The sequence below is a fragment of the Exophiala xenobiotica genome (genome assembly GCF_000835505.1).
Source record: "Exophiala xenobiotica strain CBS 118157 unplaced genomic scaffold supercont1.4, whole genome shotgun sequence".
Taxonomy (NCBI): domain Eukaryota; kingdom Fungi; phylum Ascomycota; class Eurotiomycetes; order Chaetothyriales; family Herpotrichiellaceae; genus Exophiala; species Exophiala xenobiotica.
Genome location: NW_013562491.1, coordinates 972,347 through 997,187, shown reverse-complemented (window position 1 = coordinate 997,187; position 24,841 = coordinate 972,347). Strand labels below are relative to the sequence as shown.

At 51.8% G+C, this 24,841-nt stretch overlaps 10 protein-coding genes across 12 annotated transcripts; 3 read left to right on the top strand and 7 right to left on the bottom strand.

The window, feature by feature from the left end:
• Nucleotides 1–1,568: 1,568 nt before the first annotated feature.
• On the bottom strand, nt 1,569–1,916 carry PV05_06539 (uncharacterized protein; the record flags this gene model as incomplete). The annotated part of the gene is made up of 1 exon (XM_013459289.1): nt 1,569–1,916. One exon carries the CDS (start codon nt 1,914–1,916, stop codon nt 1,569–1,571), a length of 348 nt encoding a protein of 115 aa, XP_013314743.1.
• Nucleotides 1,917–2,754: 838 nt separating this feature from the next.
• PV05_06538 lies at nt 2,755–6,146 on the bottom strand. 3 transcript variants are annotated; one of them, XM_013459287.1, is made up of 3 exons: nt 5,545–6,146; nt 4,179–5,489; nt 2,755–4,061 (listed from the first exon to the last, which is right to left on the bottom strand). In XM_013459287.1, the coding sequence occupies exons 1-2, from the start codon at nt 5,754–5,756 to the stop codon at nt 4,211–4,213; spliced, it is 1,491 nt and encodes a 496-aa protein (XP_013314741.1). In that variant the 5' UTR covers nt 5,757–6,146; the 3' UTR covers nt 2,755–4,061; nt 4,179–4,210. The 3 variants fall into 3 exon arrangements, with proteins under 3 accessions (XP_013314741.1, XP_013314742.1, XP_013314740.1); XM_013459288.1 differs by having other exon boundaries at nt 2,755–5,489; XM_013459286.1 differs by having other exon boundaries at nt 2,755–6,146.
• A 473-nt stretch (nt 6,147–6,619) lies between these two features.
• On the bottom strand, nt 6,620–8,074 carry PV05_06537 (uncharacterized protein; the record flags this gene model as incomplete). Its single annotated transcript, XM_013459285.1, has 5 exons — nt 6,620–7,457; nt 7,508–7,612; nt 7,666–7,796; nt 7,850–7,924; nt 7,976–8,074. 5 exons carry the CDS (start codon nt 8,072–8,074, stop codon nt 6,620–6,622), a joined length of 1,248 nt encoding a protein of 415 aa, XP_013314739.1.
• A 1,128-nt stretch (nt 8,075–9,202) lies between these two features.
• PV05_06536 (uncharacterized protein) lies at nt 9,203–11,019 on the bottom strand (the record flags this gene model as incomplete). Its single annotated transcript, XM_013459284.1, has 2 exons — nt 9,203–10,766; nt 10,820–11,019. 2 exons carry the CDS (start codon nt 11,017–11,019, stop codon nt 9,203–9,205), a joined length of 1,764 nt encoding a protein of 587 aa, XP_013314738.1.
• Nucleotides 11,020–14,104: 3,085 nt separating this feature from the next.
• On the bottom strand, nt 14,105–15,788 carry PV05_06535 (uncharacterized protein). The gene has a single exon (XM_013459283.1). It carries the CDS (start codon nt 15,575–15,577, stop codon nt 14,222–14,224), a length of 1,356 nt encoding a protein of 451 aa, XP_013314737.1. The 5' UTR covers nt 15,578–15,788; the 3' UTR covers nt 14,105–14,221.
• Nucleotides 15,789–16,166: 378 nt separating this feature from the next.
• Nucleotides 16,167–17,942, top strand: PV05_06534 (uncharacterized protein). Its single transcript, XM_013459282.1, has 2 exons — nt 16,167–16,942; nt 17,073–17,942. The coding sequence occupies exons 1-2, from the start codon at nt 16,345–16,347 to the stop codon at nt 17,582–17,584; spliced, it is 1,110 nt and encodes a 369-aa protein (XP_013314736.1). The 5' UTR covers nt 16,167–16,344; the 3' UTR covers nt 17,585–17,942.
• Nucleotides 17,780–19,405, bottom strand: PV05_06533 (uncharacterized protein). The gene is made up of 3 exons (XM_013459281.1): nt 19,278–19,405; nt 18,247–19,220; nt 17,780–18,153 (listed from the first exon to the last, which is right to left on the bottom strand). Exons 1-3 carry the CDS (start codon nt 19,312–19,314, stop codon nt 17,968–17,970), a joined length of 1,197 nt encoding a protein of 398 aa, XP_013314735.1. The 5' UTR covers nt 19,315–19,405; the 3' UTR covers nt 17,780–17,967.
• Nucleotides 19,406–19,549: 144 nt separating this feature from the next.
• On the bottom strand, nt 19,550–21,267 carry PV05_06532 (adenylate kinase). The gene is made up of 4 exons (XM_013459280.1): nt 20,905–21,267; nt 20,800–20,852; nt 20,593–20,747; nt 19,550–20,546 (listed from the first exon to the last, which is right to left on the bottom strand). The coding sequence occupies exons 1-4, from the start codon at nt 21,062–21,064 to the stop codon at nt 20,087–20,089; spliced, it is 828 nt and encodes a 275-aa protein (XP_013314734.1). The 5' UTR covers nt 21,065–21,267; the 3' UTR covers nt 19,550–20,086.
• A 973-nt stretch (nt 21,268–22,240) lies between these two features.
• Nucleotides 22,241–23,278, top strand: PV05_06531 (uncharacterized protein; the record flags this gene model as incomplete). The annotated part of the gene is made up of 4 exons (XM_013459279.1): nt 22,241–22,524; nt 22,580–22,761; nt 22,819–23,184; nt 23,232–23,278. The coding sequence occupies 4 exons, from the start codon at nt 22,241–22,243 to the stop codon at nt 23,276–23,278; spliced, it is 879 nt and encodes a 292-aa protein (XP_013314733.1).
• Nucleotides 23,279–23,571: 293 nt separating this feature from the next.
• Nucleotides 23,572–24,677, top strand: PV05_06530 (26S proteasome regulatory subunit rpn-8; the record flags this gene model as incomplete). Its single annotated transcript, XM_013459278.1, has 2 exons — nt 23,572–23,755; nt 23,806–24,677. The coding sequence occupies 2 exons, from the start codon at nt 23,572–23,574 to the stop codon at nt 24,675–24,677; spliced, it is 1,056 nt and encodes a 351-aa protein (XP_013314732.1).
• Between the last annotated feature and the right edge of the window lie 164 nt (nt 24,678–24,841).

The following is a 24,841-nucleotide window of genomic DNA, read 5'->3' as shown; positions in this document are numbered from 1 at the left end:
CAAGGCAAGAAGAACCCGGCCATAGGTAGCGATCCTACCCAGACTGTATGAAATCCATCTGCTCCATGACCTTTGGGGCATCAAATTGTCATGACCAACTGGGACACTAACCTACCACGCCATTCTTGAATCCTTTCGGGTATGGAAGCACTGGCCAGGCAGCCTCTCTCGTCACGCAACAGTATATATATCACACCGATCAGATAGATCTCAGTGACAGAGCACACAGGAGAAGAGGCCAGTCCTCATGTCTTCTGCTCCATTTTGCTGCGCTGGGTGGAGAGAGGCAGCCGTTGCGTTCTGCCGTGCTGCTCGATCACCCCTTGAGGGTATAATCATCTTGACTTTGATAAGAAGCTCCTAGCCCCAGTCATGGCTTGCCGGATTCGCGTGCATACTTTGTCGTGGCCAAAGACGAGCTTCTGATTCTCTAGTAGCTGTTTGAATGTTGGCTCCTGTCTCCGAAGGAAACGGAGGAAAGCGACCACAGTTGTGATGAGGTACTGTAAGCTCCGGTGACGTCTCTCACCAGGTTGGTCGCAGCTCTGCACTCTGGAAATGGTGTGGAAGGACACGGCAGGTATGGTTCCAAAGTGTCTCAGGTCCTCCGAAGGGACGCGACCACAGTCGGGATGCAGTTAATCTCCGTTTAATGCCTCAGGACAAGAATCAGTGCCCGCTTCTCGCCATCCTGTGTCTGTAATCCGCATAAGTTTCACTGTAAAAGCAACGTCAGCCCCTGCCCTGCTGGCAGATATCAATTCAAGACTTACCTCCTACCACTTCAGCGGGCGACTGGGCATCGGGTCAGTGCACGAAATTGTAGGTCCACAACTGCTCGTGAACAATCTGCTAATAACGAGAACGGATGAACCTTGATCAGCCATGGTTTCATCCTTACCAGGACTCTCCCAGAAACGAGGGATTTCCATCAACCTATCCGACACCCACATATTGAGTCTTCTCTAATTCTTGATTGTGCGTGATTCTGTCATTTCTGTTCAGCATTGTGAATATCCCAAGCCCTTTGGGCTAGCGACTCAGTGTTCTGATGGGGGAAAAAGCTCTTCTCTTTCCATCTGGACGCCGGATTCTCTGACTGAGGCACACCGCAGCATCGAGTGAAAGAGCTTTGGCAGCCCTTTTTGCGACAGACGTGTAGAAACTTCGAAGGCGCAAGCCGGCTGGTTCCGGTCTCAACATCGTGTGGTAGGGCTGGGGTTGCGACGCTGATTTTCTCAACCGGATTGCTGACTCTGCGGACCAGTTGTCGACCAGAGAAGAGGGAACCATGATGAAATTTGGGCGGGTGTCGCAGAGCTTGCCAGCCTTGGCCTACTCGACCCCGTGCAGAGCATAGTGGTAGATAACTTAGAATACCGTGGAGGTTTTCCCAAGGCCGCAGTCGCTACCAAGAATGCCGCCTAACAGCGATCGTCCTCTATATTGAGCATCCACGTCGTTAACATTGTCTATTAGCACTCGGGTCGATATAGAGAGGGCACTCTAAGGTCAGGATGTTTAATCTCAATCTGTCCTCTCGCGGTGTACTCGGTGGGATACCCAAGCTACGCGCATCCCTCTTCGTAGATGGGCGTCGCAGCACTGATGTTACTGACGTTAGCTCTGAGTTTCCAGAACTTCTCTGATGGAAGGGGGCCTTGGTTGTGTTTGGACGGGTTCAGATAGTCGTCATCGTGTTCGCGGAGTTGTGGCTCGGCGAAGGCGATGTTGCTGGTTTGGCCGATGCTGTTGTCACCCGTGTTCAGAAACTCCTCGAACTTGACCTTCACGAGAGCTGCTTCGTCCAATAGGAACGACTCCACGTCTTCCTCGGATATAGGTGCTCGAGACACCCGGTGTCCTTTGACTTTTCGCGGACTTCGGTGTTCGTGTTCGCAAATTGCAATGTCCATCTTCTTCGTGGTCCACGGGCTCGTCCAAATGCTCCATCTGCATGGCTTCAGACACTAGACACCCAGGGTTGTTGTACTCGGAAAAGAGTCCTGACTCCCCTGACTCCCCTGACCCCTATAGGGCACCGACGTTTTCTTCTTCATTGACCCCTAGAGGGCATCAGTTCTTCGTCGAAATCCTCTGGGCTGGGCGATCAAAGTTGAAACGAGAACTGTCAATGACCGCCACGACGGTTCTGGCTGGATTGATATCCCGGCAGAGGCTCAACTTCCAGGACCACATCTGGAGCGTTTACTCCTGGAAGGACTCGACTCTTCACCACTCCCGTTGCGATCGTTGGTCACGAAATCATTTGCCTGACAGGACTATACGGTATCCGACCGGATAGTCGTCTGTCCAAGCTCCTGGACACTTTCAGTCCATGAATGTATATATATCTACTATAACGTATCGTCCCCGGCTTGCCTTGGATGGTCATACCGTTGTCGATCTTCTCCACGGGGTTTCGATCTTTCGTCTTGCAGGCGGCCAAGGTGTTCTTGTTTTGCGTGCCATATCAGCAGGTTTAGGGATGTTAACGAGTGACGACTTGGTGATCGATCGCTGTCATTGCCATTGCTCCTCCCAACACGGGAACGTTAGGGACGATCTTGCGCCTAACACCAAACGATCCCAACTACCACCAGAAAACTCGGCTGTAACAGTGCCTGGGTTGCTTGAACTGTAGCAGTCGCGAGTCGCAAGACTGCAGGGCTTGCAAGAAAGCACAAGGACCGATTCTGCCATATTGATAGAAAAGGAACATGTCAGAAACAGTGGGCCGGAGAGCCCCTGTTTCGACCGTGCGTTCGGGGCGTTGGCCATCTGCTCAAGGAACAGGCACTGAGGGGCGTTGCTTGAATGTACTATCTGCGATGGACTGCACCACGCCATTCCATAACCGGTGCAGAGTCACTGTACAAGCCGGGCAATTGGATCAAATCGTTGCTACCATTTGGTTGGGAACGTAACCGAGCACGCTGGATCCGTGCAATATGGCGCGGACACAAAAACGGCCATATACGCAGACAGCCGGGAAAGCCATAACTTGACACCGCAACAGAGCCCGGCATCAATTCTGGTTTCGTAGCTATCACCTCGCTACGCTTCATGCTGCAGCACCACGGCACAGGGCCGACGAATATGTCTTCCAGCACGTAGTATTCAGAGGCAACCTTTCGAATAAGGATGCCATCTTGATGTCTGTGTTGTATAATGTGATGTAGCTGCGATACTGTTATTCCGCCTGGCACCAAAAGCAAAGCCGAATGCCCCAAAAAGGGCCCAGCCGGAGGGAGAGGTTCCACTTCCATGATATTGGTGACGAACTTTTGATGGTTGATAGAGATGTATTCGTTTTGCAATGGGTAATCTCACAAAACACCCATCTCGTAAGACGATTGGCATTGCTTGTGCTGTCCGAAACTCCTCGACTCTCGCCGTGACTGAGCTTCCGGTACCTGTCGTCACTTTGCTTGATCCTCTAGGCGAGAATTTTGCAGTCATAGCATAGCCCGCAGGACCATGGGAGTGTGTCTGGATGGGAACATCCTATCCCTTGGGAATACTGTTCCGAAACGAAAGCCCCAAACCAAAAGGGCCGGCGGCAAGTCGACTGGGAGAAGAAGATGCCATGCTCTCCCGAGCTCGGCCAGCGGCCATCATATTTATTACCTTTGTCGATATCGTAGGTCTTCGCCGGCTCCCGAGCCGGACTAGGACCGTCTCCGGTGCGAAACCCGGCGAAGTTTCGGGCAGGAAAGGATCAGGCATATAGATGGCCAGGTATGATTGCACCGAAGTTTCGCTGACTTGCATAATGTCGAGTATCGTCGAGTGCAAAGCACAAAAGTACTGCGACATATCTGAAGGGAGTGATGCCAGACCAGAAGGGAAGACCAACAACGGAAGGGAAATATATCATATTCGTCCGGATCAAAGAATAGCAGACTGTGAGTGTGAGAGGTCAGGGGTATTTGTACCTTTCCCACATAAGTATCGAGGGAGCCGAATTCGCCAGGATCAAATTCAGCACAGTCATACTCATGATTCAATTCGGACACCGTACCTAGGTAGTCAAGAAACAGAGTCATCCGTGTTTCACCCTGTCGCAGGCGTCAGCACATACACTCTTCAAAGTCTATTTATTTCGTAGCTATTGATACATTCCATCAAGTCCTGAGCTCCATTCACGTAATGCCTGTGCAGAGACTAGCACTCACCGCAGAGCACTCTCGATTCTTTTCCCACGAATTCAATCAAACCCTTTGACTGGCGCCAGAAAGTCGAAGTCGCCACCCTCGGTCAGCCGCTCAACTTCCCCATCAAGCTTTCCTCTGCTCGGCGGAGGCGGTTCCTGCTTCCCTGCCAGAACGTTCTGGACGAAGCCAAAAGTAGTCACTATCTGATTTTCTTGCTTTACCAGTTCAAACATTCTGGTAATCCACTCATCTGATGCACTGATGAACCGGTCAAAGATCGGGATTGATGAGACACTGTCATGAGAGATGGCAGTGAATGGTACATTGAGAGAATTTGTCAAGCGATCGAACGAAGCAGACGGCAGCAGTGTATTCTCCTCAGTAAAGGGGGCGTATTGCGGCGCACGAGCATGGGGACCAAGGGTGTTCGAAATTGCAGCGCTTGTGACCTTGTCGGTAAATGCGGCAATTGCGTCAATCCGCTGACTGTAGCTCCCCTTGAGCATACTCAGCTTGGACAGCTCAGGGATGCCACCAAATATGACATAAAGAGCCAGATCTGCTTCTGTGGGGCATTTTCGACTCCACCCCCGTAGCCGCCGCTCGATTGTGCCAGCATAACTTGGTGCTCGGCTTAGAGCACGCAGATGTTGGCGGCACAGGTCGTAGAAGTGGTAGGCTGGTATGATCTCGGTACCAGGATATGAGCGAAGCACAGATTTGAGAGACTCGTTGCACTGCCGACATGACGATAAGCTCGGCAAGGCTGGTTCGTCAGGAGGTGACCCCTCTGCGAAATGATCCTCTCCTACAGGGTGATGTTCTGGATGTGCGTAAATCAGGATATCTCTGTAGTTTTCCAGAAAATGGTATATCGTCCACGCAGCCAAATGCATTCGCCGAGTAAGCTTTCTCTTGTATGGTCGGAAGTCCTCGAAGCGAGGACAACTCGGCATCATGTAGATCCTCATCTGGACAAAGCTCAGGGTGACGGACAGCATCTTATCGATTTGGTGTTGCCTTCTCAGCATCTGTAGGAGATAGTCCATTGATGTGCATGGCGTCGGCTGCGGGTAGAGAGTTCGAATGAAATTATAACTGTATTCCGCTCTTCGCTCAACCAGATTGTCTTCTTCGCTTTCATCTGCGGTACGGTCGTAGGCGCATTGGGCGAGGACTGCGCGAGTTATCGGGCAGGCGTGGGACTGAAGGAAGGAATAGAGAGAACGTGAGGTGAGGCGTAGGGCGAATATATCGGCGTGGGAGAGGTAGCATAGAATATGGACGTTGATCTCGTCGGGTAGTGAAAAGAAGGCCTGGCCTAACCTTTGCCTGCTGAAAGTCAGCATTGGCTTATCGCGTCTCTTCATGAGCAAGCAGAACTAACGCAGCCTTGTCTGAAAGGGTATCAACGTCCTTCGAAGAATTGGCTCTTTTAGATCGAGGGGCCAGACGAAGGGACAAGCCTGCTAGACTAGGTCGTCGCGAGGAAGGTGCATCCGCAAGTGAGGGTCGTCTCGAGGATTCTCCGCTCGATCCGCCATTTTCGAAGAAGTTGACGGTACTGGAACGCCGAAGAACACTTGTTACAGTGACCATGGTTGTTTGGGGATGCGGACTTTGTTCATTCGAGTCTTGTCGAAGGATGAGCCTCCAAGTGAAGCGTGGGAGAGGTGGATGAAGGCGAGAAAAAATGGAGTCTCCAGACTGGTCGTCGTAGGCAGGTATAAGACGAAGCGTCGGGACACTGTGACGACTTCGAACGTTCAAGATGGCAACACGAGATCGGAGTGTGAGCAGGACAAACGATCGGGCTCCTCTGGGCCGAGGTGAGAGACTGGGGATGACGCGCAGAACCAATCCCAATCGGATTGTAGGAATGCAGAGGCCAGCAATTCACGCAAAATACAAACAGCGACGAGACGATTCGTGTCTCATGAAGAGGCCGTCCACCCCTCCTTTTATGAGGTATCTCAAAGCAAGGTTTCGTTGGGACTGAAACATCAAGATCTCGAGACCGCGTGCACGTCACGGAAGTGCTTGGACCACCGAGGCCACCACGAGAGTCGGCGAGTCGGACTGACTACTGCAAGTGGTAATGCTTATCTGGACTCTAGCATCCAACAGGAATGGCGTTATCGAGAGCATTCCGCATCAAGAGAGCGCACCGAGTGATTGGAGCGGATGCGAATGGAAGAGGCTTAGGACGTGCGTGGACGTGGATAGTACAGCGCCGTGCCACGTTGCTCCGGTCGAGTCAATGCCAGTGGCTGTGAGGGTCTGTAAAGTCTCTGCAAGAAGATAACAAGGTGACAGCAAGGGGCCAGCCAGGTCTGCAAAGGGTAATGCAACCGCCTTGGGCATATTCTGCCAAATCGTCTAGCATCGATATAATATCTGTCGCCTCGCCAGCTATGCATGAAGACCGCTTCGCTAACCAAGGGAAGACAAGGGAAATGCTACTAGTACTTCGTCCGTGAAGGCAGCATCTTCATCTGGTCCATGAAATTGCCATCCAATCCCAACAGCTGGTGGATCCATTTGAGGATGATGAAGAAACTGTCCGGCTCACCCATGTGCTTCTTGCCTTTGACCATTCTGGCCAACTTGGGCTGGCCATGCTCCAGGGCGACGAACATGTCGTCGATCGGGAAGATTTCGTCATTGTTACCGTTGACGAGCAGCACTTTCGTGCATGGCTTCTCCAGGGTCCCATCGTTCAGTAACGAGAACTTGCCGGCATCCTTGATGAATGATTCCAAGTCAGGATAACCAAATTTGTACGTCAGTGTGTTGGCCAGATCGAAAGGGTATTCCAACTTGTTCACATGTTCCAACCACTCGCGGTCAAACATATGGTGCGCGCCGCCTCCCAAGCTGATGCAAGCCAGTAATCGGTCCTTGTGAGTATGCGCCATACGAAGGGTGTAGTAACCGCCTGTCGAAAACCCCCAAACCACGATCTTCTTGTTGTCAATGGCTTTTTGTGTCTCCAGCCAATCCAGAACACTGGACCATTGACGATCAGGACTTGTGGGATCTGATGGAAGAGCAGGTGAATCGCCAGTGCCGGGGATCTCGGCGATGATAGTGGCCACACCCTTCGACCGCCAACCTTGCTGCCACACAGCGAGTTCCGTCCGATAGCCATCGAGGCCGGTAATAATAAAGACGCAGGGAACAGGTTTCTCGGGGGAGGCTTCGGATGGAAGGAGGAAGTTGATCGGCACGACGTCGCCTTCGCCTTCAATGGCATGCTTATGAGGAACTCGGACTTCGGTGATGGGATGCTCCATCAGGCTGCGCTCTGTCAGTGTCCAGATCTTCAGGCAACGTTGCAGAGAACCAACCCTGCGCCTTTGTAGAATACTTCTTTTCCCTTCGCCCAGGCATATTTTTGCTGCTCCGACCGAGGAGCAGGGAATCGTGAGATGCGGTAGACGGCCGAACTTCGCCTGAGAGGGTGTCAACAATCTTCACCTAACCGGACCCAGCCTGGCCAACTCACAGGTAGTATTCTGAAGCCTTCTCTTTCTCACCAGCTTTTTCTGCCTCTTCGGCAATCTTGGCTAGTTCTTCGGCTTTAGGGAAGTACATCTGCGCATATTCGTCCCAGTCGTAGGGCTCCTTCAGGCCTTTCTACTTCAAAGTTAGCATTTGTCCAGTGTCTGCTCCAGTACAAGGTGACATACCTTGATAATTTCTTGCGCAACGGGCTCAAAGTCCTTGATGGTGCCAAACATGAACGGGTAGACACCCATTTCGCACTGACGTTTTGTCAATACCTCGTTTCGTTCTCAGTGCTCTCATGCACATACAGGCGCCTTCCATTTCGTCTCCCACAATTTCTGGTATGACTCGTGGTGGACCGCAGGTTTCTTGATTGCGTCCTTGATGTAGTATTTCTCTGTGGCCATGGTGGGCGATTCAGGTTCGTACGCAGGTCAATGGACTGGAGGCAACAAGCGGTGTCGAGCGGCTATAGGTAATGAAGGAGAAGATTAATAGGTCAATAACCACGGTCAACAATCAACACCGCCCAAAGACGGTTCAGATTGAGCCGGAGCCGAAGACTGCGCGGCTCTGTTCTTGTTGTACGAAATGAAAGAGGGCGCTGGTGGGGCAATAAAGAGGCTGCGTCAAGGCAATGTGGAGAGCAATGGTTCAGCTCGTGGCTGTGTGGTCACTGATGGATAGAAGAATTTGTTGTGCGCGGCCTTGATATTTTCCCATGCTGGTGTCTCCAAAGGAGATCTTCGTACATGATGGTACCAAGTCTTACCCTTCATGATGCATCGATGTGCGGACGGGTTCGGTGTAGCGTATGAGGATCATTGTCCAAAATGATGGACGAGACAAGTCGTGTGCGTGCCACGCCAGGAATGCAGCGGCAGCAACCTAGCCAACGAGAACGAAAGGGATGAATGGCGGGGTGAAACTTGGCTGGAATTGAGGTCGTCTCTCGGGCACTAACCAGTGGCCATGATGGGCCGTGGGCGCTAATTGTGGCTAGCTGCGGAAGCCTAGGGGGTGAGCTGCAGGCGGTCGAGGTTGCCCAGAGCGGTGTTTGGCTCCGGGCGCCCGGGCTTGGTCTGGAGGCTAGCGCTCACCATGGCAAACCACCAGCCAATCTCGCCCGCGACGTTTACCAAAATAACCCATCTCGTGCTCCATCCCACCAACTTGTCTTGCTTCAAGAACCTCCTTGCAGCCTCACATGTAAGATGTCCGGCCTTGCTGACCCCTCAGAATCGTGTCTCGTACAAGAGGGCCGCCACGAAACTGTTGGCCGGTTAGAATAGTGCCCGGGTGCCAGAGGCTGGAAATAGTCACCATACTGGACTCGACCGCCGGATGGTCAAAGAGCCCGAAGTTGGCGTCCTGAATTTCTGGCCTCAGGGCCAGAACATCCGCCTCCCACATTCCCCCTTGGGTGACAAGATGGTCGATCGAAGGAGCCATCAGATATATAATGCGGTGACAGTGGAATCAAATTTTGGTCATGAACTCGTGCCGGTCGTGATGCTGTTCACATTTCTTTGGTCTCAAGCTTGCAGTCTTGTTGGGCTTGACCTTGAAATCCAGATGTACTTGGCAGCACTTCCTCCACGACCTAAACGGTAGACCATGGGTGGAATGGCTGCATCGCTCATAACGTCGCCTTTTGATATGGATTTGAGGTGCATCCTGGCACGGTTGGTGAATGGATGTTCAGGACCGAATGCATCTCGACAAATATCAACGACCTGCTGCATTGTCTCAACAGCCTCCTCTCGCCGTCCCAGTTTATTGCATATCTCGGCCATTCCTCTTAGACATCGGACGTATATTTCCCGTTCTTCCGGTCGAGGCAGTGTCTCTGCCCTTTCGAGTGCGGCTTTCAAGGCCTGCAGCGACTGCTGATATTGCTCCATGTGGAAATATGCTTCGGACGTGGAACGTAATGCGTAGCACACTTCGTAGCACTGTTTGTTCAAGGTCGTCTCAAATGCATCCACCAGTTGCTGGAACCTCACCGCAGCTTCCGCATACCTCTGGCGATTCATCAAGCCGGTCGCGAATGTTTGTAACAGCGCAATGGTTTCAGGGTGAAAATACCCTATACTGTCCTGGAAAAAGTCGAGCAACCTCCGTAAGGTGGATTCCGCCAACCATGCTCGCGACGTCGTGGCGTGACTCATATAATTTGCGATTAAAAAGATTGGATGTTCTTCTGATTCGAAGACGGCTTTGGCCATGTCGGCGAGATGTTGTAGCAGCATCAGTAGTGGCTCTTCGTAGCCGGTACCATCATGCCGGATGATCAAGTCGAAGATGTAGATTATGAAGCCGACATGATCATCTTTCAGTAAGCCTTCGACCAAAGCGAAGGCTTTGTAGAAGTTGTCAAAGGCTCGGTCCCTTTGGCCGTTCCACAGAAATGAATAGCCATGGTACATTGAATAATAAAAGCGATCGGCAAGAGCGTCGTCGGAAGTGGCGGTCCATGTCCCCGTGGTATTGCGGATCGACAAGTTTCGGGCGGTGAATAGGTTCATGTAATGTTTCTGCATGTTCTGGAAGATGAGGTCCAGATAACGTTGGTCTGCTTGCGACAGATTGGGCGGCTGCACCACGGTCGACTCAACCGCCAACGTTCTGAACGGTGGCATGGGTGGCAGATGAGGTATATTCAATGCTTGCTGTAACGAGGCCAGGCGTCTCTCAGCTACATCGGATGGCTTGAGTGCTAAAGATAGGGTTGATTTGTCGTGGCCGTCCATCTCTAGAGGACTCCGGGTGAGTTCGTAGTCAGAGGCGTCTTGAGGCATGTCCAGCATATCGTCGTCGAAAGAGAGGGGTGTTTTGGCATCCGGATCTTCAGGAGATGATAGTTCTCCGGAGCCATCGGCCTGAGGTTCTAGCAAGCTGGAAGGATCTTTGATGCCTTTACGGTTGAAGTAGTGCAAGGCGTCGGCGAGGGTCACCTGTCTCCCTCGCACGAGAAAGACTTTATCCTTGTCCTCGCCCTTTTGTTGTAACCCTTGACGGACTAGATCCAGCATTTCATGCTCCTTTTTCTTTTTGTCCAGCCCCCATGTGTGAAGGCGACTTTTGTACATACGCTCGCTTCCGAGTGGGTTAGTGGAGGGATCAGCGGGACAGACAACAAAAGTACCTACGTGGGAGCAAAATCGAATTCTTTCTTCAAGTATTCAGCCACATCCTTGAGCGTGCGGCCTTCTTCGAAATACAGCTGGGTGATCAAGGGTCGGTGTCGTCGCCACTCTTCGCTCGTGTAAGAATTGGAAGAACGTTTGGTGGCCTTGCCTTTGCGGTCGACGGGCGACGCTTCTGCCGAGGCCATGGCGGCCAATTCCATTCGAACCCGGTCAACGAACGGCGGGGATTGCGAGACAGGTTATAGCATCGTATCGAAGATTCACAAAGGACTGGAGATGGGAAAGACGACACCTCCAGGGCGTGCCGGGGCGTGTTTCCAATGAAAGACGGCGATGAGATGCGCGTTGTGAGGGCAGCTGAGCGGACTTCCCGGTTTGACTAGATCTCGCCTTGAGCAGCTGGAGGGTGTGCGAGGCCACCCAACCCAGATTCAACAGCTAGGCCAGTGACTGAGAGGGATGAGATCCTTTGGAGTTGGTGCAGAGTAAGTTGGGAAGCCGAGATTGATGGTGCTGAACTGGCCGATCGAGTCAGTGGGCACAGTTGGGCGAAATGGAAGTTCTGGAAGCCCAGATATTATGGGTCACCGGTCCGTCAGTCTGTACGAGGGATGGAATGGGTCGCCGAGGGAGCTGTTGCAAGTGTCAAGGATGCTGTCTAGTGGTCGCATTAACATACTCGTAGTACGAGGACAGGTGAATAATGTGAATAATAATGAAACCCAGTTAGGTGGCAGTGGTCCAATGAGACGGGCAGTCGATGAGGTCGTAGTCGCGGTCCTCTTGGTGTCTTCCCTGCGAACTTCCCTGTCGCCACGCAAACGCCCAGCAAGAGAACGGATGATGGCAGCACGCATCTAGCAGACTGGCAGGGGGGTTGGGTTCTTTTGAAAAGGAGGGGCAATTGAGAGGAACCATGACTTCGGGCTGAACGAGTCAACGCCCACAACGCCGCAGGTCCCTTTGCACGTTCCCACTTGGGTCATCTTTTAGGCTCCCCAGGCACGCCAACACATGCCGAAGAGGGTCTCACAGGCCATGGTCGTCTCCCTGATGAATCCTACGGTGATCAGTCTTGATCTTTTGCCTCGCCCATCGCAAAAGTACCTACGAATTCGGAGACCATGCCGGCTACTAGCAGACTGGTGGTGATACATCTGATCTCCTGGATTGATCCACTCTTATTGCTTGATGTTACTGTTACTGTTGCTGTTCAGTGTTCACTCTCTGACTGCCGATATTTCCAACTACCTGGGTACGGACTACTCGGACTACTACTACTACTAGTCTCATGACGCAGGCCGAGAGAAGCTGTACCGAATTCCATACCCGACTTGCCGCGCCATAGAGCAACATGTCAAACTGACACCCCCAACCGCCAATTGGCCAGTGTTCTGTCTGCCCCCGGAAACCTACGTCCATTGCCATGGTCGAGATGTTCGTCTTGGCCCTGCTGGCCCGGTGTGGCCCCTACACACCCCTACTTCATGGTGGCAGTGCATCATGTCCTTGCAAGCGGTCTGTCAGTGGTCTGTGGAGGTTCTGGGACGAGCGGAGGTCCAAGCAGACACTTACGATCGTTGACCGAAAAACGGCCACGGATCCTCTCGAAGATTGCGATCCCCAACGACAATCATCATAGGCTAGAGCTATAACGATCCTGAACGCCGAGTTGATGGTCCTTGACCTCCCCCACAGCTTTCATCCCGAGCTCGGATATCGAGAATTCATCTCGATCTAAGCTACTATAGGAGAGTGTTTGTCAAATACTCTATCACAGACTTTGGGTGTGTCACCTCTCTTCCCTGATCCGGAGGCTAGACACTCGGTGGTGGGTAGCAGCAGGAAAATATTATTTACTGAAGAGAGCCTAACGACGGATGCACTGTCCGTGGATGTGGGCTCTCTCAATTACACAATTGAGAATATCCACAGATCATCTCTATCGACTGTCAGTGCTGTGCCCTCTTGTCCGGAGTCATTGCTCATTTACTTCGAGTACCATCGAGTACCATGGACTACTGTGTGCACATGTCCACTCTGCCAGCCAGGGCAATTCGAGAGCCACACCCCTGTTGTTCCGCGGATGGCCTCAACCCAAACGGAGGGCGTGTCAGAAATTGCAGCCGCGTCAAACTCAACTCCACAAAGGCGACTCTGAAATCAGACAATTTCTTCAGCCCTCAATATCGAAATGCTACCACAGTAACACAGTAGGTGGTCGACCAGGCGATGGCAAAACTTACACTGGACGAGTGTATCCTGTGTTGTATTTTGTTGCCCGGTCCGTGCCGGTCCTATGTCGACAGAGGGCAACATCTGCTTTCTATGTCGCTTAGACACTCGCAGTTGGAACGCCTTTGCACTGGAGAATGATGGAACTTTTGTCTGGCAATGTGTTTTCAAATCCATCGTGGAAGCTCATGGGCATCCCAGGCATACCCACCAAAGACCTCATCCTAACCCCTGTTCTCAGAAGCGAGTCTTCTGTCAACGCTAATAGTCACCAAAATCATGTGCTGCCATTCATTATTGAAAGCGATTGTTTGACATAAGCACCTTTAACGACAAGATCATCCTTCTTTCTACCCATTCTGTAAGCCCACAATCCCAACTTCCTTTCATCAAGTGTCCTAGACTGCTGGCGGGGCCGAGACTATGAGAACACGTATGAGGGTTTCGATCGGGTCGCGCTGGGCCACTGAGGGTCCGAAATATTGTCTGACAGCCGTTGTGAGTCTTTCCCGGCCTTTTGGACCGAGCTGTGCCATCAGACCCTCATATACGTGGACAAGGGGGCTGTGCCTCGACGTGACCCATGTCTCTGATGAGGTAATAGAATGGTGGGAGATTGAATACCGGTCGTGATGATGAAGGTTGGCCACCGCAGCATGGGGCGTGAGTGTGCCCCGTGATGAAGATCAAGGAAGATACCTCCAGGAATATGTGATAGTTAAGTATTTGGAAGTCCAGTTCTTGTCGAGAAAACGATGCAGGGGTCAATGTTTGTGAAGGTGAGTGAGTCATGGCAGACTTCCGATTTGATGAAGGTAGGTAAAAAGCTGCAGGGGTTGCCTCGCAACATTCAACGATGAAAGCCTGCGGAAGTAGCAATCCTCAAAGACAGTCTCCTCGGTTTACAATATGGCTTTCTCAGGCTCTGCTTCCGCCATATCACAGGTGGTGAAGGACACCTTGTGAGTCGGGAAAATCAAACACGATTGAGCTCTCTATAACAGAACAGAACAGAACAAAACAAAACATTGTCAACTAGAACTTCAGCACCAACTTGAAGTCTATGACATTCCAGATGGCGGGACTGCTCACATGGCAGATTTTTCGGAACTGTACTATAGTACACACAAGCTTGTGATCCTTCTCATGTCAATGGGCTGTATCATGTCAGTTCTCGACCTCCTGACGATGCTGCTTCTTCATGTCAACCACCAACTGCCAATCCTGACCTAGGTCATGCTCGACGTTGGTCCCAAACCGCCCGCACAGTTCACGAAATTTCATTTCAACCCACTTATGATCTTGATCCTCGGGCTTCAGCAAGTTGGCCTGGAATTTCCGGATCCTGTTTGGAAACACTTCCAATTTCTTCACTTCCAGCCTGTCATCAGGTCTATCTTCCTTCTCGCCAACAGTAACCCTCCAAGCCGCACTCAAATCATTCCGCCATTGCGCGTCGACTGCATAGTCATCCACAAAATCTCCGCAACCATATACGATCAACTTTCCCTTGTACACCTCAACGCCTTGCACATGGTGACTGCTATGTCCGTGAATGAGATCCACGTCACATTCGTCGATCAGCCAATGTGCTGTCGCCACAATCTCATGTGCCGGATGCCAGCGATAATTCGGGCCCCAGTGCATGGAGACCACTTTTAATCCAAGACAGCCACTAGTCTTCTTCGAATCTTTGGTCTGGTCGGCAGCCATGATCTGCCTCTTCATCAAGTCACGACTCTTACTTGTATAATCAATCAAGTTCAAACATTCCTCGCTCTTCCAGTCCGTGGGGTGGTCGGAGAAACTCCAACACTTGACATCCCATTTTTTGCCATCGGTTCCGGAAAGCTCAATAATACCAGGTTGAGCAGCTTCTTCTTTCGTCCTCCCGGCTCCCGCGAACTCGATGCCGGCGTCTGAGAGGGTCTGTACTGTCTGAACCAGTCCGTCTTTACTCCAATCGAGCGTATGATTGTTCGCAAGACTTACACTGGCTTTATGCGAACCACCACCGAGGCCAACTTCAGTCAAGCATTTCACGTTGCCCGGATGGCTTCGATAGTTGAACACCTTTCCTGGCCACGGGGTCGTTCCTGTAGTCAGTGCGGTCTCGAGGTTGACAAGAACCCCGTCTGAGCTTCGGATCAAGTCGACCGCGTTACCCCATGGTGAGCGGTAGTTGTATGACTTGAGTTGAGGATTGTTAGGAAGGATATATGTGTCCACTGTATGTGCTGCATCTTCAGGACAGGATTCGGGATGCTCCCGCGCGATGCTGGTGGGCAGAAGCGCGTCGATCAGACGACCGATCATCAGGTCGCCCAGTAAGAGAATAGTGAAGGTCGTCGAGTTTCCGCTCGACGCAGCGGAAGTGCTGGTGCTCATTTTCGAACGATGCTGCAAGGATCTGTGAAGGAAGAGGTTATTGCAGCGTGAAGGCCAAAGATGGCAGGAAGCATTTCTTAATGAGCATGGAGCGAGGCTGGGCCGGCGAGAGATTAACCGTAGAAGGCCGCCCATCAAGTCGCGTTGATCATGGTCGATTAGAACGTCTTCATAGCATGAAGATATTTATGAGACTGCTAGACGAGAACAGTCTGCCCTCAAAAATAAAGGCGGAGAAGAAGACATTCCTACCGTGGAATGATGATCATGAGAGTTCAAGCGTGCAAGATGAGGGGGTGGACGTGGAGGGAGAATGATCTTCGGGACTTGATATCCGATGATCTTGGGGCCAGATCAATGATGTAGAGAGCAAGATACCACCTATCAGATGAGAACGAGGAGGACGAGGAAGTAAGAGGCCATATATACCTTAGTACCTAGCAAGCCTAGGTACTAACAGACAATACATGTGCTGAACGCTTACAGAGTACCTACCTTAAGGTACTAGCCTCCTAATGACTACCTCGGTACCTAAAGGTACTGTGATATGAGTAGAGGAGTACTACTAGTTTTCATTTGAACCCACGCTAGCCCCATAAAGCAAGAAACTACCAGATGACAAAACCCACCTAATCATCTGCGTACCTAGGTAGTTTCCTTGGCATGGCACCGCCCCCAAATTCCACAAAATTTGCAGAATCCAATTCACCGAGCCTCGTGACGGGTTCCAGGTGTTCCAACCTCACCCTCGCCCTCACCTCCACCTCCACCTTTCTGTGGTCGGCCTCTGTTTACTTACCTTTGTAAGGTACCCTAGTTATTGTCCACGCAAGGTCGCCGCCGGCGCTGCTCTCATCTTGTGTCCGGAGAATTATTACCTGGGGTAGTCAATCACATCAACCATGGACGAAACCACGTCCCCGTCCCCAGGCCCGCCAGCCCGCCAGCCCGTCAACTTCCGCTCCACAGCCTCGACGAACTGGCGCGTCAAAGACGAGTCTCCGCGCGCAGAGCAGCCGCAACAGTTGTCTCAGTCACGGAACAATCGATACAACAGCAACCGCGCGCAGAACGGCTCCGGCTCCCAGTCCGCTGCTGGCAATGGCGCAGAGGATGCCTCGGCGGGCGGCACGAGGCTGTACGTCGGCAACTTGTTGTACACGGCGCAACAAGCCGATATCGAGGCTCTCTTCACCGAGCGCGGCTTCAACGTCGTCGGCGTGAATATCTCGATAGACCCCTTCACCGGGCGCAATCCGAGTTATTGTTTCGTGGACCTCGACACGCCGGATGAAGCACAGCGCGCCATTGCAGAATTGAACGGCGTCGATGTGCTCGGGCGCGCGTTGAAGGTCAGTCCAGGCGTGGCCAAGCGTGGATCAGCGCAGGGTCAGGGTCAAGGTCAAGGCCAGAGCAGCACGGGTGGTGCTAGCGGTGGGCGAGAAGTCCGAATGAGGAATTACGAACGTGGATATGCGCGCGAGAGTAGGGAGGAAAGAAGTAAGTTCTCCATCCCTTCGACCACCATCTTCCCTTTCCGCCACACTCATCGTTCCATGCTTGCAAAGTGCCCAAGTGTCTTGCATGCTGCGTTACTGACCTGATGGCGTGTCTTGTGCGACTTAAACAGGCACGGACTACAAACCCACCTTCGACCGCTGGAGCCGCACCGACGCCTCGTCACACTGGCAAGCACCTCAGAACGAAGGGCGACGACTGTACGTCGGTGGCCTCCCGCGCATCGAGCCTCAATCCGCACTGGACGAGGAAATCCAGACTCTCTTCGCGACCTACCTGGGCGGCAGCGGCGGCGACGAGAAGATCGTACCGACAGCCGTGTCGAAACTCATCCCGCCTCATTCCAGCAAGGCGAGTGAACCGGGAAACCATTGCTACTGCTTCGTCGACCTGGCGAGGGCCGAGGACGTCGACGTCGTTATTGACCGACTGTCCGGCAAGGAGGGAAGCTGGGGCGGTGCGGTGCGTGTGGATCGCGCGAGGGGTGCGGATCGGAAGGTTACGAGGGAGCAGGGGATTGGCGGCAGAGCTCATCAGGATGGGGAGAGACCGACAGAAAGAAGGACCGCCGGCCTGGGCACGTGGAGAAGAACGACGCAGACGCAGGAGGCTGAGCAGGAGTAAACTCGCCACGGTCAACCAGGTTCTCTACCCTACTATGCACGGAAGAGTCGGGTTCTTGTTCTTGTTTCTTGGCCTTTGTCTTGGGACATTCTAGCCCAGAAGAACCATCTTGTACATGTTCACCGAGATCTTGGCACCACGAGACACAGAAATGGGCTTACTCATGTTCTCTCCAGCCTTGGGAGAGCTGCCAACGGACCGCAAAAGCATGTGCATGATTAAATACGAGGGTGGCATTAGGCTCCCAGAACCCACAGCATGCAATCGGAAATAACTTTCATCGTGTAGGTGTATGTATGTTCATCTCATCGGCGACCGAGGTGCCAGGTTCAGTGGCTCCCTTCCCTTGGGAATTCGGATCGAAGCTTCCTAAAGGTACTGAATCAAGAGGCCCTAGCCTTCAACTTGATAGGATACTCGGTCGTCTCAATTTCATCAGGATACTGTAGACCAGCTTGTCTCCTAGCGTCATCCATGACCTCCATAATCAGGATACTCTCCGCCCACGGTATTGACTCGGACTCGAGTTTGCCAGCTAGCCAAGCTCGAGCAGCGGCATCGGCTTCGTACTACAAACACCCGATCATTAGCACTTTATTCGTTTCACATCCACTATTACCTAGGTAAGTGCCAGGAGTCTCTCGAGTTCTGGGGTTACATACCATCATCCCGTGCGCGCCAGCCTCGAACTCAAAATTCCTGTCGATGATCTGTTGATTCTTGTCCTTCGGCACGAGTCTATACCTCACCGGTCTATATATAGGGCCCCAAACTTGGATCTCGCCTTTCTCTCCCTGTATCCGGACCGCGGGGACTTCTGTCTCGGGCTTCCCATGACCCCGGGCTGGATCGTCACTCACACGCATCGCCGTCGTCGCAACGGCATGGGCTTTTGTCTTGCCGCTTGGTGTGGATTTGGGAAATTCCAGTAGTATAAGCGTCGACTCGTCGGCATGGGTACGTGGCTCAAAAGTGACAGCTGTACCTACGACTCTTGGTCGGCCTTGTTCTCGTAATGAGGGCGACAAAGTATGGTATAGCGTCTGAAACACCCAGGTCAGAGAGTAGATACCCAAGTCGAGGAGACAGCCGCCTGCAAGGTCCAGATTGACCATACGGTGGCCCACGTCAAAACTGTCCTCGGGAATTGCGCCTATACTCAGATCTGAAGTGACCCTAACCACCTCTCCGATGTCATTATCCATGATGTGTTTCCTGACGGTCTTGCTCAGAGGAAAGTATCGCGTCCACACGGCTTCCATGAAAAACAGATTCTTCTCTTTGGCGGTCTGGTACAGCTTCTTCGCCTGCCTGGAGTTGACGGCAAGGGCTTTCTCACACAAAACGGGCTTATTATGTTCTAGCGCCAACATTGCATTCTGGTAGTGGTGGGAATGAGGGGTCCCAATATAGACGATGTCCACATTCGGGTCTTTCACAAGTTCTTCATAGGAGCCGTAGGGCGTACATTGTGGAGATTGCGTTGGGGACACAACTTCGGAGATGAATTTCTCGGCGGAGGAAACCGACGAGGAGGATGCCACGGCGGTAATGACATGCCTGAGGTCCGACACTTTGCGTGTAGCGGGATCGATCAGGATATCTTTGGCGAAAGTACGAACAATGCCACCGGTGGCTGCAAGAAAGATACAGGTTAGGATTCCGGTTAAGAGTCAAGAGAGCGTGTACCTACCCATCATGCCCCAGCGGACAGTCTTTGGTGTCGCCATTGTCGGTAGGGTTGACAGCGACTTTCAACACTCCAGGCTCCTTTCGAATGTCTGTAAATATCAATCGTCCACGAATACATGAAGACGGAAGATATAGAAATTGGTGGTTGGAGAAACATCGCGGGGAAAGCCGTTTAGTGTCAATCGCCTAAACCCAGCTGATTCACGTCATCGAATACCTTACCATGCTTACCCAGTACCTGTAGTTAAGGTAGAGTGACAGCTTTGGCACTTGATCCGCTGCACGACATATTCAGCCTGATATCAATTCAGCCATACACAAACATCTCTTCTTTGTTCTCCTGAGGGGAAGTCGAATCCAGCTCGGAAGGTTTCAATCCAATAGCCGCTCCCATATCATTGTTGTCGGCCTTGATGCCGGTCTGCCGAAGAGCTTACGTAAGACAGAACACGTCCAACAGTATCGAGACGACAGTGACCCATTTCACGGTTGTTCAAACGGATGGCTTTCCCCTTGAATACCAAGGAATAGGAGTTATCGATGTCTGAATAAGGCTGCGTTGATTCGTCTCGCGATAGGCGCAAGCTATGTACTCCAGTTAGGACATTGTGCGCATTTCCACTCACCAGACCCAGAATTTCTTTTGTGGCTCCAAAAAGATTCCCATATCTTGTACACGTCTGCAAACAAGGCCCAAGTGTTGAGACTCTTTCCTGTTGCATTCCAGCCGGAGTTCGACAGGACGGAACCAGATGCAGTACGCAGTATCATCCACTTTTGTGCTGCTCTTGAGCCCCTGGAACTTCTCCACTATCGTGCCAATCCAATCTTGCTCAGGATTTTGCTAGATGGTGAAGCAGCCTTTGAATCTCCGAAGACACCAAGAATGCTCTTCCAGACATGCTCAGGATCCTGACTGGCATCGATGCCAGACCAAATACCCTTGGTCTTGTAGTAGCCCACGACTGGGGCGGTCTGTTGATGATATGTTCCCAATCTCTTCTTAAGAGTGTCCGCGTTGTCATCTGTTCTCTGGATCAACGGCTCGCCGGTAACATCGTCCTTCATGTTTTCCTTGGGTGGGTTGAAGACTTTGTGGTACGTTCGGCCAGAGGCAGGGTGAACCAGGCGGCCAGTGATGCGCGAGACCAGTAGGCCGTCGTCAATTTGTAGTTCGATCGCATGTTTCAGAGGTTTGCTCTCGGCTACGAGCATTTTGTCAAGTCCTTCAGCCTGTGCGACCGTCCGAGGGAAGCCATCGAGAATGAAGCTGGGAACGTCAGCAAGCAACGCGACCGCGGACCATGCATGCTTACCCATTAGCACATTCTCTGTTCGTTTCCAGCTCGTTCTTGATCATGTTGATCATGATATCGTCGCTGACTAGGCCTCCCTGATCCATGATCTTCTTGGCTTCTCTTCCCAGAGGCGTCTTCTTCGCGACTTGTGCTCGAAGCATGTCGCCCGTGGCCTGCGGTGAGGTTAATGGTCGCTTCGGGGGGTAGAGGGCCGAAAACACGTACGAGATGACAGATGCAGTACTTCTCTTTGATTCGGGGAGCTTGTGTTCCCTTTCCTGGACCCGGTCTGTCAATGAACGCGTAGAAAGTATTCGGTCTGCGACATACCTGCGCCGGGAGGGCCCATGAGAATCATGCGCATCGACTCGGCTTTAGATTGCTTGCCACCATCAGCTGCCAACCGGCCCTCGAGCTCCCATACTCGAGCTTCTAGCTTGTGATATTTGTCTTTTAAGTCGGCGACCATTTCGTCCGTGATGGGTGCCATGGTGGGAGGTGGTTGAGGAAAAGGGACCTGACCAAGGTCGAATTAGTCGTATGTCAGGAGGAAGGTATTAGGGATCGAACAGGACCGACGAGACCAGGAACGAGAACCTCAACCGAAATGGCGGTAGAGACGATGGTGCGCAGGAACAAGTGCTAAGTCGAATTAATTGCTACGAGTATGGAAGCTTTCTTTCAGTAGTTGGTCGTGTTCTCCGCTGTACCGAGCTGCAACTCGGAGCTAATTCTGTCAGCCAAGAAAGCCCTGTTGAAAACTCCATCCACCCACCATCCTCGACGACTACCACGTAGGTACCTACCGAGCTATCCCAAGGTAGTCTCCCTCGGTCCGGTTTCTCTTCCTCATTCACCCTCATCCTCCTCATCCTCGGTGAACCCGAATTTGTCCCGTCAGCTAACCATTCTCATATTACTCTCGAGATATCCAGGTCGAACTTGAGTTCATGGAGGATTATTCCATCTACGCTTTCGCTACAGATATGGATTTCTTGTGGTTATTGTTGGGGTCATGATGGGCCGTAGGACCTGGACAATCTCTCGCTATCATACACTTGCTCTAAATTTGAAGACTGGCGACAGACTCCTTCAAGCACCGCGTGGATACACCAAGTCTCATCACTGCAGCTTCTTGATACGCAATACGTCGAAGAACAGTTCCATGCCGAGGCGCAGGCATTGTTCTCTCTCGTGAGTTGCGCTCGGTCTACGCAATTGTCGCTGGTAGAGCAATGGTCCCGGGGCAGTGTGAGTCATACCATTAGTGTCGTTTTCCTGGACATACGGAGTACAAGAAAAGAACATCGCATCTTTGATGGTGCACGTAAAATTCACAACCTTGCGTCAATGGCTTGCCGAAATACGAAGCGAATCGTCCTCGCTCAGCGGGGATAGGGTTTCGGTGCGTAGACTCCGCAAGTTGTGTACAAGTAGATCAATCGTCGTCCGTGCTTGGGGACCTCGAGCTGGGTTTCGTTAAACTGTGGTGTGTTCAGGCTCATTCATCACATTGACTCCTGTGAGTCACTCGGAATGTTCCGAAATATGGGAGGAGGCATTGTCCGTCGAGATGCGGCTATAAAAGACTGGTGGTGGGTATTCATTGTCGTAGGAGAGCTGCATGAGCCGTCACCTTTCATTCGAGTGTCCAAGTTCCAAAACAATGCCTTCTCTCGTCTGGATTGTCACAGGGTGTTCCTCAGGCTTTGGTGAACAGTTCGTCCACAGCATTATAGCGCGAGGCGACAAGGTCATTGCTACCGCCCGGAAACTTGACAAGATCCAGCATCTGAAACAAGCAGGAGCTGCCATTCTGCCGCTCGACATCACCGACAGCGAACAGAGTATACGAGACACGATAGCGGCTGCGATCAGCATTTACGGCCGAATTGATGTGCTGGTGAATAACGCAGCCTACATCTCGATTGGCACATGGGAAGACCTCGAGTATGTGAGCTGAGGAACATCGCTAGAATTCGGAGTGCTCACCATTTCATGATAGATACAGGGACTTTTTTGCGCAATTCGACACCAATGTTTTCGGCACAATCAAAGTAACTCGCGCACTTCTGCCGCATTTTCGACAGCGATGCACGGGAACGCTGGTCTTCATTAGTTCGCTTTCAGGTTGGATTGGACACCCCGGGTGCAGCGCCTATGCTGGATCCAAGTTCGCTCTCGAAGGTACGATAACCCATGGTACCGATGTTTGAGCCCATGATTAATGTGAATGTGCAACAGGCATGGTGGAGGGCTTGTGGCGGGAGACAGCCCACCTAGGAATCAAGACGCTTATGATCGAACCCGGGAGATTCCAGACCAAACTTCTTTCAAGCGGGAACATCAGAACCGTGGCATCGGCCATCCCAGAGTACGCAGAATTTTCAAAGAGCCTGCTCAAAGGACTCAGCGGAGAGGATCGGAATCAGCCAGGCGATCCGGTCAAGCTCGTAGAAATTACATTGGATCTTGTGCGGCAGGAAGGTGTTGCTGCAGGTCGAGAAATCCCATTCCGACTGCCCCTTGGGGTTGACTGTTATGATGACATTAAGGCCAAATGTGAAGAAACTCTGCAAATGTTGAAAGAATGGGAAAGTACTATTAGAGGTACAAATCGCAATGATTACATAGAATGAATAGTCACAATTGTTTAGTGGTCACCTTGAAGAATCGTAAAGACATCAGCATCAAGCACATGTGAGACACTTGTGTTTCGCCGGAGAGCAACGGTGGAGCTTAAACGCAAAGGTGTCAATGACGGTTCGCGTTCTCCGACTGCCTGCGATCGGAGTTCCAATTGCCTCCAGCACCAGGACAGTTTGTATCTTTCGCCAGCCCTACTTTGTCCCATCTCTGATCTTCGAGTACCCTTCCCGAACCTCTTTTTGCATTGAAGAACCCGGTAACCCTCTTCAGGACCTCAGGAGCTGGTGTCAGCTCTCCATTCACCAGCACCTGAACCTCATCCATCTTCTATTCCGCATCAAAACCATCATGCCTGCGACAACAGCAGAAACACTCTCTCTGGTGAGCCGACAAGTATCGGTTGCGCCTCTAGTCCTTCTTTCGGCAGCCGATCATTATGGTCGATCAGCAAAAGGCACGCGGAAAAGAGTAGTTGGCGTGCTGCTGGGACAGAATGATGGCAAGAATGTCCGGGTTTCAAACTGTTTCGCAGGTATGTCGCGGAGCTTGAAAGACACCGATGATGATTCTGACAGTGAACAGTTCCCTTCGAAGAAGATGAAAAGGACCCCTCTGTTTGGTTCCTAGATCACAACTATGTCGAATCCATGCGAGAAATGTTCAAGAAAGTCAATGCTCGAGAAAAACTAATAGGCTGGTATCACTCCGGACCAAAGCTGCGAGCGTCAGACTTGGAAATCAACGAATTGTTCAAAAAGTACACCCCGAATCCACTGCTTGTTATCGTCGATGTCCAGCCGAAAGAGGTTGGAGTACCAACAGACGCATACTTCGCCATTGAGGAAATCAAAGATGATGGAACCACAACCACCAAGACATTTGTTCATACACCGTCCACCATCGAGGCCGAAGAAGCAGAAGAGATTGGAGTCGAGCACCTTCTTAGGGACATCCGAGATGTCGCGGTGGGCACACTATCAGCACGAATTACTCAACAGCTACAGTCGCTACAAGGTCTACATCTGCGACTAAGAGACATCGGTACATACCTGCAAAAAGTCCTCGACGGGGAACTGCCCATCAACCATGCTATTCTGGGCAACCTCCAAGATGTTTTCAATCTACTTCCTAACCTGACGACCCCCCCCGCGTCGCGACCCAACGGCAAGAACCAGGTGGAGAACAGTGAACTGGCCCGCTCCATGAGCGTTAAGACGAACGATCAGCTGATGACAATCTATCTGAGCTCTCTCGTTCGAGCTATCACCGCATTCCATGATCTTATCGATAACAAGAACAAGAATAGACAGCAACAAGAGGAGAAAGAGGCGAACAAGGACGACGTAGACAAGAAGGAAGGTGAGAAGGAGAAGGACAAGGATGAGAAGAAGGCGGTGGTCAATGGCGACAAGAAGGAGACCGAGGAAAAGGGCAAGGGCAAGAAGAAGAGCTAGATGGACCCAGCGACTTGAACAATCGCTGTCGGGCATTTAGCATGGCGTTTGGATGGAAGTCCTATCTAGAGCTGCATATGCATGGCACAGGACGAATGCCTTTGTACAATACAGCAAAAAACAAAATGCATTGCCGTGACAAAAGTGTTTGCGGGCCAGTCTTG